The 15,533-nt window shown below is 40.1% G+C and overlaps 1 protein-coding gene across 2 annotated transcripts in view; it reads right to left on the reverse strand.

Annotated features, from left to right (window-relative positions):
• Positions 1 to 1,296: 1,296 nt before the first annotated feature.
• The window catches only part of itgb6 (integrin, beta 6), a 66,038-nt gene continuing 51,801 nt past the window's right edge, over positions 1,297 to 15,533 (reverse strand). The window contains exons 13-16 of one of the 2 annotated variants that reach the window (XM_072262016.1): positions 11,637 to 11,756; positions 8,028 to 8,194; positions 7,562 to 7,681; positions 1,298 to 4,381 (exon numbers count right to left, since the gene is read on the reverse strand). In XM_072262016.1, the coding sequence (XP_072118117.1) occupies positions 7,583 to 7,681; positions 8,028 to 8,194; positions 11,637 to 11,756 (386 nt within the window). In that variant the 3' untranslated portion in view covers positions 1,298 to 4,381; positions 7,562 to 7,582. Of the gene's footprint in view, positions 7,682 to 8,027; positions 8,195 to 11,636; positions 11,757 to 15,533 lie in introns of both variants that reach the window. The other variant, XM_072262015.1, reaches the window with a different exon arrangement.

The following is a 15,533-nucleotide window of genomic DNA, read 5'->3' on the forward strand; positions in this document are numbered from 1 at the left end:
TCAGTGAAAATCACTTAACTGCAGATGCTAGAAATCTGAAATAAATTCAGAAAATGGTAAGCAACAGACACAAAATGCTGAAGGAACTCACCAGGTCAGACAGCATCTATGGAAGTGGATAAACAGTTAATGTTGCTGGCCAGGATGCTTGTTCACGACTGGAAAGGAGGAACAGGCCAGAATAAAAAGATGGGTGAAGGGGTGGAGGATCGAGTCCTGGTGAGTACACGGTCGAAGAGTTGGAAGGTAGCAGAGATTACAGAAGGGGAGCAGTGAAGGGGGTGGGGGGGAAGAGACAGAAAATGCTGGAAGCCTTCAGCAGGTCAGGCAGCATCACTGGAAAAGGAAACTAAGTATTTCAGGTCAAAGACCCTTTATCGAAAGACAAGGTTTTACATTGTGGCTTTGTGAAAATATAGAAAATGCCAATTACAGGGTTGTCTTCAATGAAAAACATTTCAGAGTATGTTCTTGTAACTTAATACATGGGTTGAAGGTCAGAGAAGCAATATTTCATTGATAGAGTAGAGATTTTCACCATAGGCCTTTACCTATTCTGAAATATTTTCTGGAAGCACACTTTGCAGTTTAACTTCAAGACAGATAGGGACACTAAACCAGTTATAGAAATGATCAACAAAAATAAATACTGTATATGTTCCACCTTTATACTATACTCACCATGAATTAAATAACATTAAAAAAATCCAAGATTTTTCAAGAATTTTCCTCATGCATCTGCAGTTACTTACATGAAGTGCACAGAGGGTATGTATTGGCTAATATGAGCCAACACAAGTATTAGCATTTTTTTAGAAATAGGATCTTCTGAAGGCTAGAAGCAGGCACAACCTGAATGTATATTAATAGTCCTAGCAAATAAGAGGTTGTTAACTGAAAGAAATTGTAAAAATTGTAAATTTAGTATCCTGGAAGAGGGATTAAAATCAAGTAATGCCTGAAAGTTAAAGTGGAGATTTGTGGTACAGATTTAATCTTTGCCCAGCCATTGAGTTAAAGTGTTGTTGCCTGCCCTATTACGTGACTTTGAACATTGATTTCTCAAACTTCTTTTAATGCCCTACTTCATCATTTCCCATCCTCTCCTTATCTCCTTGCCCGCCCATCGCCTCCCTCTGGTGCTTCTCCCCCTTTTTCTTTCTTCCATGGCTTTCTAGCTCTTTCACCAATCAACTTCCCAGCTTTTTACTTCATCCCTCCCCCTCCAAGTTTCACCTATCACCCGGTGTTTCTCTCTCCCCTCCCCCCACCTGTTAAATCTACTCCTCAGCATTTTTCCTCCAATCCTGTTAAAGAGTTTTGGCTCGAAAAGTCAACTGTATCTTTTTCCATAGATGCTGCCTGGCCTACTGCGTTTCTGCAGCATTTTGTATGTGTTGCCCTGTTAAGTGATTGGTCTACGGAGACCATGACATCAAACAGACTAATAGCTGCATTATTCAGTAAACTAACACTAACAAGAGGGCTATACGCATTATAGGTGAAACACACAGAAGTTCTTCAAGTATAGTGTCATAGGGTCAGAGAGAAGTACAGCACAGAAACAGGCATTTCAGCCCATCTAGTCCATGCTGAAACCATTTAAGCTGCCTTCTCCCATCAACCAGCACCGAGACCATAGGCCTCCATACCCCTATTATCCGAGTATATATCCAAACTTCACTTAAATGTGAAATCCAGTTTGGATGCACCACTTGTGCAGACAGCTCATTCCACACTCTCATGACCCTCTGAATGAAGAAGTTTCCCCTCATGTTCCTATTAAACTTTTCACCCTTCACCCTTGACCTCTGGTTGTTTTTGCACCCAACCTCAGTGGGAAAAGCCTGCTTGTATTTACCCTCTCTATATCCCTCATAATTTTGTAAATCTTTATCAAATCTCCATCTGGACTGTGATATTTTGAGCAGAATATTCAAGAGCTCTCATGGTAAATATTCAGACAATATAATGGAAGTTGAATGGGGAAATTAAAAAAAAATCTACATTCAAATGTGGCCGGAGTCTTTCCAAAGCTAGAGTTGGTATGCTGTAAAAGGAAGTAGTGTTGAAATCATTGTTAGGTGTATTGCGAGAAAACATGGATGTACTTCTTTGTAGAAGGTTCAAGTCTCAAGACTCAAGTTTATTTAATATGTGTACACAAGAACATACCTACAGGGGAATATGTTGTTTGCCTTAACAACCAGCACCCACAGCACAGACACAACAAAACACAATACAGCAAGCAACAAAAGAAACCCCATTTCTCCCTCCCACCCACATACACAGTCCTTTAACCTCAAGACAAGCCCCCAGTGGACTCTGACCCGCAGACACTGGGTTCTGACTTCGCCAGCAGCCTTGCAAAGATTCACACGCTCAGCTCCGGCCAATGGGCCTCGACTTCTGGATTTCCGATTTGACCCCTGAGCCTTGATACTTGGCATCGATCACAGAACACGCCAATCACTGAACACTAGGCTTCGAACTCTGGACTCGCGGATGATGGTTCTCCAACATGAGGCTACAAACTCCAGTCTCGCTGCTTTGCAAACCTGGCAGATCATTGGAACACATTCCTCCTCCCAAGTAGAATTCTGACTCCAGACAACTTACTGAATTGGTAGCCCCTCGTTCACTTTCTATCGACCAGACATCCAACCATCGATGTCTACGTCTATGTCACTGGCCTTGGAAAGTGGAGACTCCGGAATGGTCTCTAATTCACTCACATCCATGTCCCTAAACACTAACCTGACCCCCAACACTGCTCTCGGTCCCCAAGGCCATCTTTATGAACCTAGAAAGCAATGAAAAAAAAACAACCAAATATGAGCTGCGACTGAGGTCACAGCTTGGTGCCATCTTGCAAACAGAAAAGGGCTCTGAATGGAACCAACAGCATCGTCACACAGATGATCACCTCAAGCAGCGTAGATGTAATCCAACATCATGAAATTGCCGATGGCTCACAACAGAGCTTCCATTTGTAGAAGAAGCAGCTTCCAAAAGTCTTATTTCTGTCACTATCATGCCGCTAAACAGGAAACAACTGCCAGCAGCACATAAGGTAGGCTGCCAACCAGGAGAAAAACACAACAAAGACTCCATGCATCTTAAATAGCTGAAACAATGGAAGCAGTACAATATAGATAATACTCGTTTGCTCATTATGTGCCATGCCATATGACGTAGGTGATCACAGTCTTTCCATGATCGTGATTATTCTTGGCAAATTTTTCTACAGAAGTGATTTGCCATTGCCTTCTTCTGGGCAGTGTCTTTACAAGATAGGGGACTCCAGCCATTATCAGTACACTTCAGAGATTGTCCGCCTGGCATCAGTGGTTGCATAACCAGGTCTTGTGATGTGCACCAGCTGCTCATACGACCATCCACCACCTGCTCCCATGGCTTCACGTGATCCTGATCGGGGGTTAAGCAGGTGCTACACCTCGCCCACGTGTGACCCGCAGGCTAGAGGAGGGAAGGAGTGCCTTATACCTTCTTTGGTAGAGACACATCTCCACCCCGCCATACAACTATATAATACTAAACCATCCAAAAAAAGATGTCTACTTCTTAAGATGGAAAATTACTAAAGCAGGTGCTATCCACAAAAAAGCGGATGCATCCATCGTCTCTTCACTTTGTTGCTGTCTATGACCAGACAGAGTATCTGCTCACCAAAGCCATGGATTTGGTTCATGACCTTATTGTCCAATAAGGATAGGAGAACTGATTCTGGAGAGAGCTTGGCATCAGGAAACCCAAACGATACAGAAGACTTTAGGAAGCAGGGGCAAACGGATTGGCTCCCAGCTGATTAGGGCCATACCTTGTAGAAGAAAGGATGGCAGGGCTACATCCTTGATTCAGTCGTTCTCAGTGGCTTCATCAATGAATTCCCCTCCAGAATGAAGTCAGAGAGTGTCTATAAAACTTGGGCTATCCTAAACTTTTTTTTAAGAAGTGAAATTACTTTCATAATATATAAAAAGAAACTTGAAAGACAAATTACCCAAATTAGCTCCCACAAACAGACATATCACAATGACTTGATAATTAGCACAAATACTGGCCAGAACATTGGAACATTACATAAAACATATTCTTCCACATTAATTTGATAGTTATTGTATTATTTACCAGTACTAGAAGAGCTAAAACTGAAGAAAGGATCAAATCTAAGGGACCACACAAGGGCGAGTAGCTTGCATTTTAGATGTTGTGTAATAAACTAGCTGTAGGTTGCATTACATGTACTTTATGTAGCGGTTACTTGAAAAGCAAACCAAAACTGCTGAGAGACTGAGTACGGGAATTGCGCTTCTGAGTTTGAAGTCCAAAATATACATTCATTCCTTTATTTTGAAACCTGCAAAGATGAATGATCTTACAGTGATTTAAAAAAAAACTAACGAAACTAAAATAGCAATGTAATGAAATGAGTAATTAGCATTCAAATTAGCATAATTAAGCGTAACTACGCAGTCAACAAGAAAATATCACCCCCGGCTCACTCCCTCTCAACTAAACTAAACTAAGACAAAGTGTGAATACGTAACTATACTCATTAGCTTCCACCACATACCCAACCCGTGTGACAAATTACCATGAGCCATAACAAACACGCAAGACAAAATAGAAAATAGATACATGGCTCCTGCAGTTTATAGGAAGCATTTTTAGTTGGATTAATATTAGAGGACAAATATCTGGACCCACCTCTTGGTTTTTTTGCACTACCTTACTTTCCCTTTTCTATTTATGATTTATAATTTAAGTTTTTAATATTTACTATTGACTTGTACTCCAGGGAGCACGAAGAGCAGTATCAAATATCGCTGTGATGATTGTACACTCTAGTATCAATTGTTTGGCGACAATAAAGTATAAAAGTACAAAGTATAAGGAAATAACTGTTAAGCAATTGTGCTGAGGAAACTATCAATTAATCAGAAATATCGGGAAACCAATATTTGAGAGTGAGATATGTAACATATTATAATAAAGAGAAGGCACTAGAGGATTTAACTGAACTTAAAGCTTGTCCATGCAAATAGAGATGCCCATTTAAGTGGGTAACATTTGCCTCTCTTTGGTCCATATCCACCTGAGCTGTTCCTACCTGTACGTGTCCCAGTGTCTTTTAGATTTTGTAAGGTATTCCTTCCCTCTGATAGACTGTAGATCACATTTGGGCAAGGTGTAGTCCCTTTGCCCCCCCAATCAGGGTCATGTGAAGCCATGGGAGCAGGTGGTGAATGGTCGTATGAGCAGACGGTGCACATCACAAGTATTGATTATATGGCCACTGATGCCAGGCAATCTCTGAAGAGTATTGATAATGGCTGGAGTCACCTGTCTCGTAAACACACTGTCCAGAAGAAGGCAGTGGCAAACCACTTCTTTAGAGAAATTTGCCAAGAGCAATCATGGTCACGGGACCATGATATCGCCCAGGTTAAACGGCACGACACATAACGATGGTGACGATTGTACTGCCTCAATCACTTCGCTGCATTAAGTGAGTGTAAGTGCTGAGACAATAAATGGACAATCTGTTGCACATGTTCCTGTCTCTATCAACAGGACTGAGCTCAAGAGGATTGAGAGCCTTGACTCCCTAGGAGTGGACATCACCAACAGCCTGCCCTGGTTCAACCGTGTAGATACCGCGATCAAGAAAGCTCACCAGTGGTTCTAGAAATTTGGTGTCACCATCAGCCCTTGACAATTTTTTTAAATTCATCATAGAAAGCATCTTATCTAGATTGATCCTGGATTGGTAGTAGCAATTGTTCTGCCCATGACTGCAAGAAACTCTTGTGACTTAAGGACACAGCCCAGTGCATCACACAAACCAGATCCCCTCCATGGAACCGGTCTATAATTCTTGCTGCCTCAGTAAAGCAGCTGGTATAATTGACGACACCACACATAGGACATAGAAATCTACAGCACATTACAGGCCTTTCGGCCCACAATGTTGTGCCGACCATGTAACCTACTCTAGAGACTGCCTAGAATTTCCCTAGTGCATAGCCCTCTATTTTTCTGAGCTCCATGTACCTATCTAAGAGGCTCTTAAAAGACCCTATTGTAACTGCCACCGGCAGTGCACTCTACGCACCCACCACTCTGTGTGAAAAACCTAACTCCTGACATCCCCTCGGTACCTATTTCCAAGCACCTTAAAACTACGCCCCCCCATGTTAGCCATTTCAACCCTGGCAAAAAGCCTCTGGCTATCCACATGATCAATGCTCCTCATCATCTTATACACCTCTATCAGGTCACCTCTCATCCTCTGTTGCTCCAAGGAGAAAAGGCCAAGTACACTCAACCTATTCTCATAAGTTACGCCCTCCAATCCAGGCAACATCCTTGTGAATCTCCTCTGCACTGTCTCTATATTATCCACATCTCAGACATTTTTTCTTCTTCCCTCTCTCATTGGGCAAACCGTACAAAAGCCTGAAAGCACGTACCACCAGGCTTAAGGACAGCTTCAGGACCACTGTTAGAAGATTATTGAATGGTTCCCTAATAATGGACTCCTGACTTCACAATCTACCTTGCACCTGGATGAAAGCAGCATCCATCATCAGGGATCCCCACCACCCAGGTCATGCTCTCTTCTCACTGTTGCCATCAAGACGGGGGTACAGGAGCCTCAGGACTCACAACACCAGGTTCAGGAACAGTTATTACCCCTCTACCATCAGGCTCTTGAGCCAAAGGGGATAACTTCACTTACCCCATCATTGAAATGTTCTCACAACCAATGGACATTTTCAAGGATCCTTCATCTCATATTCTGGATATGTATTGTTTACTTAATTATTATTATTTTTTTCTGTTTATATTTGCACAGTTGGATTTCCTGGCATAATTTACATATTACTATTTAATTATTTATGTTTTTATTACTATTTAATTATTTATGGTGCTACTGTAACGAAAACCAATTTCCCCCAGGATCAATAAAGTATGACTATGCCTATGTCTTTTGCACACTGGTTGGATGCCCAAATTAGTGTGGTCCTTTATTAATTTTATTATGGTTATTATTTTGTTATGGATTTATTGATCATGCCTGGAAGAAATTGAATCTTAGGCTTGTACATGTACTTTGATCATAAATTTACTTGGAAATTTGCATCTGTCTACCTGCACTGTACTTTCTCCACAGTTGTCACACTTTATTCTGCATTCTGTCATTGTTTTACCTTGTAATACCTCAGTACACTGTGAAACGACTTGATCGGTATGAACAGTGTGCAAGACAAGCTTTTCACTGCACCTCAGTACATATGACAATAATAAATCAGTTCCAATATTATCACACAAGATGAATATATTTCCCCAAGATTTCACATCCTGATCATCACAAGCACTCCAAAATATACATAAAATATTCAAAATATACATATGTTCTTGTGATCCCTACACATGGTAGGCAGGCAACTAAAACAGGTTTAACAGGTAAATATAGCTGTACTGGAGATCACAAGAAATAAAAAGATACATTTGTCCTTGTTGTAGAACTTACTATATTCCAATAAATTAATGATTAATTCCTAAATGTAGTAAATTCCATTTTTTCATAATCACGTTTGTAGGTCACATTTTTAAATGTGGAAACTGAACCCTTGTAAAGTGGGTTTGTGCCCTGAAAATACAAAATATATAAATTCAGTAAGAAGTGTTAGAAACATTTATAAGGTGTTGCATACTAAGCCAGCGAAGCAATTCTGAACTACCTCTATTGCTGTGGTTTATTGTAAGCTATAGTTCATTACTATTTCAAGTTATATTACAATCATATCAGTAATATTAGTAACAGAAATCAGTTCTGAAATTTATATATACTCTTATCAAATTGGCTCTTAGTAGTAAATGCTACATTATCTACAATAGCTTTATGTATTTGGCAGAACTATGCATGGCTTTAACTTATAGATTTTCAAGTGTTTTATGTTCCAGAATTACATTACATATATACAATATATACATACCGTTTGCCATTTAGCCTTTGCTCGTTCCGCTTCAAATTTGGCTACCTCTTTGCGGTCATGAATGGATATAAACATTTTCCAGATAAAGAGAATAACCAATCCAACAACAAGGATAGCCAAAGAAATTCCCAAAACTATCATAGAAACATTTGGTGGCAAAGGACATTCTGTGAAAGGAACAAAATGTTTCAACATGTTGTTGATAATGATAATGATATTGTGCTGTTTCAATTTCCACTGGGTTCTGTTCTCTCTAGCCAACCAAAAACTGATCTAAGTATAGGATTTCAAACATGAGAAAATCTTCAGATGCTGGAAATCTAAGGCAACACACATAAAAATGTTGGAGGATCTCAGCGGGCCGGGCAGCACCTATGGAAAAGAGTAAACAGTCAATGTTTTGGGCCAAGATTCTTCTTCAAAACTCATGAGTTTAATTTAATTTAATTTACTGTTTACTCTGTTTATTCACTTCCATAGATGCTGCCTGGTGCTGAGTTCCTCCAGCATTTTGTATGCGTTGCTTAAGCGTTTTGTTCTCTTTTAAACATGCCACATTTTTCTTCACAGTCTAGGCATTAAATGCAAGTCAATGGCAGGGAATATTGAAGTTTTGCATCAATCTTCACTGTGAAAGACTGATGCAAAATTCTTAATCTGTTCATCCACCATTTTTTTGTTCCCCATTACTACCTCTCTAATATCATTTTCCAGTGGTCCAATGTCCAGGCTTGGCTCTTTTACTATTTATATATCCTTTGGCATCCTCTTTTATATTATTGGGTAGCTTAACTTTACATTTTATCTTTTCTCTCGTTATTGAAAGAATATCTTACAATGTCATACCTGACAATTTTTAACTTTGCTACAAGATCATCTGCCTTATTCTGTATGCTGCATGTATTCAAATATAACACCTTCAGTCCTGTTTTCACCACCCTTCCTTTCAATTTTGTCTCCATATTGTATGCCATTAAATTCATATCCCTTTCTAAACTTTTTGTCTTGTTCTCTATTCTGCAGACATCCCTTGCACTCTCCTTCCTTTTTACTTTACCTATACTTTGTCGTTCTATTGGTCGCTCCCCCCACTATTTCACTTAAAGACCTATTCACAGCCCAAGTTTTCTGATTTGCCAGGACCCTGGTCCCAGCATGCTTCAGATGGAGCCTGTCCCATCAGAACAACTCCTTCTTTCCCCAATACTGGTGCCGATGTTCCACAAATTCAAACCTACTTCTTCTACACCAGACTTCGAGCCACGCATTTAGCTCTCAATTTTATCAACCCTACATCAACTTGCACGTCATTCAAGTAAATCCAGAGATTATTACCTTGTTGGTGCTTTGTTTTAGTTTAATCCCTCACTGCTCAAATTCCTTCAACGTAACCTATTTCCTTGTTTTTCCTGCATAACTGGTACTGATATAGACCACAGCAACTGGATTTTTCACCTCCCATTCCAAATTCCTCTGCAGGTCAGATGATATGCCCCAAACCCACGCATTGGGCAGACATCAAAGCCTTCAGTTTCAATTCTCGAAACAGAGGACTATGTTTTTTTCCCATGACAATGTTATCCCCAATTACAACTACATTTCTCTTCACTCCCTGCTCTTGAATGGCTTCCTGAACCATGGTGCCATACACATCGTTCCTCTAGCCCCCATACTGATCCTCAAAGAGAGCAACAATCTCAGACCCGTTGGGCAAGCTCAAGGGCTGAGGCCTGTTCAGCACTGCCTCTAAGACTCCCCTACCTGCCTCATTCACAGCCACATTCTCTTGTCCCTGGCCATAGACCAAATTTGAAGCTAATCCAATAGGTTCTTCAAGCACAGTGTGCAGGATCTTTTCCCCCTCCCTAATGCATCACCAAGTTTGAAGCTCAGATTCCTGGTGATCAACTTTGAGCCACAATTCCTCGAGCAATCTACAGATGTGAGCACCGGGAGCCACAATGGGGTGTCACCAGCTTCCGTGTCATGCAGCTACAACACATCACCTGATCCTGCATCCCAATTTTATTTAGTTGGTTGTAATTTGGTATCTTTTTAGTTAACCACAATAACAGAAGCTTACCTGTCTTTACCTGCTACTCACCTGAGCCTCCTGCCAAATCCTCGGACCTCAGAATCCTACACCAGCCCACTCACACAATGGCTGCTCCAAAATTTTCTCTGGGACCTTGGCCTCCTCCCTCTTCTCGCTAAAGCCTCAGTTCCCCACTCTAAATCTGTCGACTCATACTATGGCCACTCCCACAACGACCAGTCTGCTTAAACCTCACTTCCTTTTATTGGCCCAAGTGAAACTCACATACAAGAAGAATCGCTTTTTTCAATGGTTCCCGCTCTCACACGGACCTTGCTCTCGCTACTTCGAAGTGATACCCAACACAATGAGACTTGCACTTTTCAATGGTTTCAGCTCTCTCAACGGATCTCACTCTTGCCACTTCAAAGTGAAACTCACACACTTTCAGCACTTGCTTTTTACAGTTCAGGTATTCAACATCAGCAGCTTTTGCTTTTTAAAGTTATTCGAAGTAGTTTGTCTGCGACATACCTATTCCTTTTTGAGATCAAATGTTCTCTGACGATTAATGTCTGATTAGTTATTTAACCTGCTGCAGAGTCACAGAAAACTACAGCACAGAAACAGGCCCTTCTGCCCATCCAGTCCATGCTGAACCATTTAAATTGCCTAATGCCATTGACCTGCACCTGGACCTCAGCCCTCCATACCCTTCCCATTGCATATCTATCCAGACCTCTCTTAAACATTGAAATCGAGCTCGCATGCACTACTTGCGCTGGCAGCTCATTCCACACTCTCACCACTCTCTCACATTCCCTTAAAAAAATTCACCTTTTACCCTTAATCCATGACTTCTAATTGTAGTCTCACCCAACCTCAGGGTAAGTGCAAGCAGGCTTTTTCCTCTTTCTATACTCCTCAATGTTGTACACCACTATCAAATCACCTTTCAATCTTCTACACTCTCGGGAATAAGGTTCGAACCTATTCAATCTTTCATTATAACTCAGGTCCTCCAGTCCCAGCAACATCTTGTAAATTTTCTTGGCACTCTTCCAATCTTATTTAGATCTTTCCTGTAGATAGATGACTAAAACTGCACACAATACTCCAAATTAGGCCTCAACAATGCCTTCAACATGACATCCCAATTTGTAATATTGTGATGCTCTAGTGTTCTGCCTGGTTCTGATAAAAAGTCACTGGGCTACAACATTATCCAGTGATTCACTCTTCACAAAGCTACCTGACTTACTGGATATTTCCAGGATTTTTTTAATGTATCTTCACAATGTATTGGTTGCTATGATGCTTGTGCATTCATCTCTTAATTATTCCTGTCTCATCAACAGAACCTTTCACTTAATTGAATGTGACTTGGAAATTTTCTCTAGAAATGGTGTTGAAAACTGAAGTGTGACAAGTAACATTTGGACTGTACTTAATGTAATTTAACAGATTCATACTCATTTTTGAAAATTGGTTATTTTTGCCTCACATCTTGTGGCATGACAGAAATGTACCAGGCTTTTATGCACGGATATGAAACTATCTACTGTTAATCTTACCATATTGTTCAAGGTCAAAAAGAAGTGATTCTCCATTTTCATATTTAAGTAAATGAAATGACATTTTACAGTCATTGCTGCTTTTCAAAGTACAGTAGGTAGCTTGGTTTTCTTCAAAGTCTATAAAAATAGTTTGAAAATATACAGTCAGATTCAAATATAATTTCAAAAGTTAGTGAACTCATACTGAAACTATTTGAAAGCTCTCCTAAACAGCTAAATTTTTCTATGCATGACTAATTAAATAATCTATTGGTATAACACTTTGGAATCCCATCTTCCACTCAAATGGATTATTACAAACGATTCTCAGCTCTTGTTCACTTTAGTAACACCATGTGTGGTCCAGCAGCAGTAGCCAACAAAGGCATGAGTGAATCTTTCTTCAGCACGGCTTTAATAAAATTGGGAGTGCAGAGTCCTTAAGCATTAATCACAAACTTTCTGCTGCATTTGATGGCCAATATTTCACATGTTGCAAAACTGTCAGTTCTAACAATAAATATGTCTCAATTATGTTACACAATAGCCAATCATATAATCAAAATGATATTGAAATTCTACAGATGGACTGAGTATTTTAAGTAGATATAATAATAATAATACGTTATTGATCCTGAGTGGGAAATAAAGTACAGTATAATAATAAACTGAATATTTTACCAAAGTGCAATGATACCATCTGAAATAATAAAACAGACTATTGTACAATGATGTGTGTTCTCCTGTCACATAGAAATGAACTGTTGTGTATGCTTATTGCATAAGTATAGCATTTTAAAACTTTCAAAATAAGTACCAGAATAGCAATAATATTTAAACAGATAAAACTATTATTTTGCTTAAAAGCATTAAAGAGCCAATAAAGCATATCTATACTGATTTATGATTTTTTGGAAAATTAAGTATTCATTATTCAAATTAACTTAAGTTCCATACTTGAACAATTTCACAATTCCATTTGACACTACAGAGGCAATTTTGCTCGTTTTCAGAGATGAGACTTAATGGACAGAGATTCACATCGCTAAGAGAGAAAAAAAAAATCTGACAACTATCAGTTTAAGATGACTCCTCCCTGATTTGTAACTAATTCTAATTATTTGACCCCCCCCCAATTCAAATTCTCCCTCTAGTGGAAATATCTCAAAGTCTACAGTCACCTTTAGGATCTTATATCTTCCAATATAATCACCCCTTATTCTTCTAAACCAGGGAATCCCAACCTTTTTTATGCCATGGATCCTTGCCATTAACCAAGGGACTGTGGACTCCAGGTTTCCAACCTTCGCCCAAGCAATATCCCTCTAGCTTATCAAGATAGGACACCTCTCTCATCCCAGGACTTAACTCTGTGAATCTTTTGGACTGTTTCCCATTACCAGTGTATCCTTTGTTAAATGAGTAGATCAAAACTGTCAAAAGTACTCACCAGTAACGTGTATAATTGCAACAATACGTCTCTATAGCTACACTCTAACTGTCTGGCAAAAAGTACCACACATATCTATTACCAATAAATTTCACCACCCCAATAAAATGAGTCTAGAATTTGCATCAGTATAAACTGCCTGTGTGCAAGATGAGTTGGACTTAACTCATCTGATTCCTAAAGGAATCAAAGAGGTCTAAAAGCTGGCTCCACCTCTTGTGGGTTGGAGGTTCAGCCAGATTCCAGTAAAAATACTGACCGCTGAGTAAGCCTGGGTTTACATCAGCAAATCATGAAACAATTCTTGTTGGCTGAGAGCAGCAGTTCTCAAGGGAACTGGCCACGGTCCCATTGTGTCCAGTAACAGGACCTTGTCGTATTAGAATTTACCTCAGATCCTGTGTCAGGCTGGTGAAAAGAAACTGAGATCCTTTGATGATAATTATGATGTAGTTCAGATGAGGTGCCAAAGGAGAAGGTTGATGTTGTAATTTGATATTTCCTTGCATGTCTTTTGAAATATTATTTTACACCATATTTTCAATTATCTGCTTTATTTTATTTTTTTTAATGTCTCCAAATATCAGAGAGATAGAACCTCTGTTCTACACAGCTTGAAGCCTAGTTGCTGCCTGGAAACTGCATCTGAATCTGTGGTGCAGAGGTTGAGGAGATAAAAACCTTTTAGAGAGTGTTTCTAAAAAGAAAATAGAAACAGTGAAAGAAGCATTTACACAACTGTGCAAAAGTCACATATATATATATGTGTATATGTGTGTGTGTGTGTGTGTGTGTGTGCGCGCGCGCGTGCGTGCCCATATATATGTGACTTTTGCACAGTTGCGTAAATGCTTCTCTCACTGTTTCTATTCTATATATATAGCAAGAGTACCTAAGACTTTTGCACGGTACTGTAGTAATGTAGTAATAAGGATTTTACATATTGCAATGTCCTGCTGCCGCCGTAAAAAAAATCCATGACATACTTGAGTGCGAAAAGCCCGATCTCTGTTGTGGACTGAGAGTGGGAGGGAGGCAAGGAGAGGGGAATCATGATTGGGGAAAAGGGGAAGGGAGAAAAGAGGGAACAGGAAGCACCAGAGAGACATTCTGTAATGATCAATAAACCAATTGTTCGTAGTGTGGCCTCATGGACCTGAAGTACTCCAACAGTGCCACAATCACCTGAACAGCATACATCCATACATTCAATTTACGATGGAGATAGAGAAGAATGATTGTCTCCCATTCCTGGACGTTCTAATACAACAGAAACCAGATGGTAGCCTCAGACATGGCGTCTATCAGAAGCCTACTCACACGGACTTATACCTCAACAATAACAGCCACCGTCACGCTTCCCAATGGACAGCGTTTCTTTCCACTTTGATTAACCGTGCATAAACTATTCTGGACCAAGAGAATCTCCACAAGGAGATAAAATGACTAGACGTGATGTTCCTACAGAATGGCTACAAGGTGAAAGAAATCAATTGTTCCCATAAAAGGGCTGATGGAAAAACCAGGAAACCTAACAGCGACGAGGAGCCCATCGCTACCGCCTGTCTTCCCTATATTTCTATGGTTTCTGTAAGGATCGCCAGGATCCTGAAGAAATACTGGATTAATAGCATCCACCATCCCATACGGAAGCTGAAATTCCAGCTTGTGCGGGTCAAAGATAATCAGGGACTCGGGACAGTTGGTGTCTACAGGATTATTTGTGAATGCAGAGCAGTGTATATCAGTCAGACAGGGCACATGGTGAAAACCCGCATCAAAAAGCACAGGAGGCGTCTCTGTTTGGGTTTCCTGGAGAAATCAGCAGTAGTAGAATATTGCGTTAGAAATGGCCATGGGTTTGACTTCAATGGCACAAAACTACAATGGCTTTTGGGATTGCCTGAAGGAAGCCATTGAAATGAAACTAGAGAATAGGAATTATAACGAAGTTGAAGAACTGGCTCTCAGAAAGAACTGGAATTCGAGAAGTGGGACAGCAGAAACCTGATTGGTTGAGGACTAACCAATCAGGAGGAACAGATGACGGTGGTCTATACACCACTGGATTGGATGTGCCTAGGCATCATCTCTGATGAAAACAGAGGAGTCTGTCATCGAAACATCGGTTAAAATGGATACCTATAGCCAGCTGGAAGCCCGAGAGAGAGAGAGATTTTACATATAATAGCTAAGACTTTTGCACAGTACTGTACATAAAGTTAAATAATTTAAAAACTAAATGACTCAAACAACCAAGTGACCATAGTCAACGGGAATCAACGTAGAATCTACTCCTGTTGCAGTTTTGACTTGCAACACACTTTAATGGCAGGTAGTCATTCACACCTGTACCCTGATGTTCGAGTTGTCATCCCCTCAGAACACAATCAAGTCTCACGGCCATCTAAAGGTTGAGGAATATCATGTCATGTATTTCCAAGCATTGAATTGATAACTTCCTT

This window comes from Mobula birostris, chromosome 6, assembly GCF_030028105.1.
Source record: "Mobula birostris isolate sMobBir1 chromosome 6, sMobBir1.hap1, whole genome shotgun sequence".
In the NCBI taxonomy this organism is placed as follows: Eukaryota; Metazoa; Chordata; class Chondrichthyes; order Myliobatiformes; family Myliobatidae; genus Mobula; species Mobula birostris.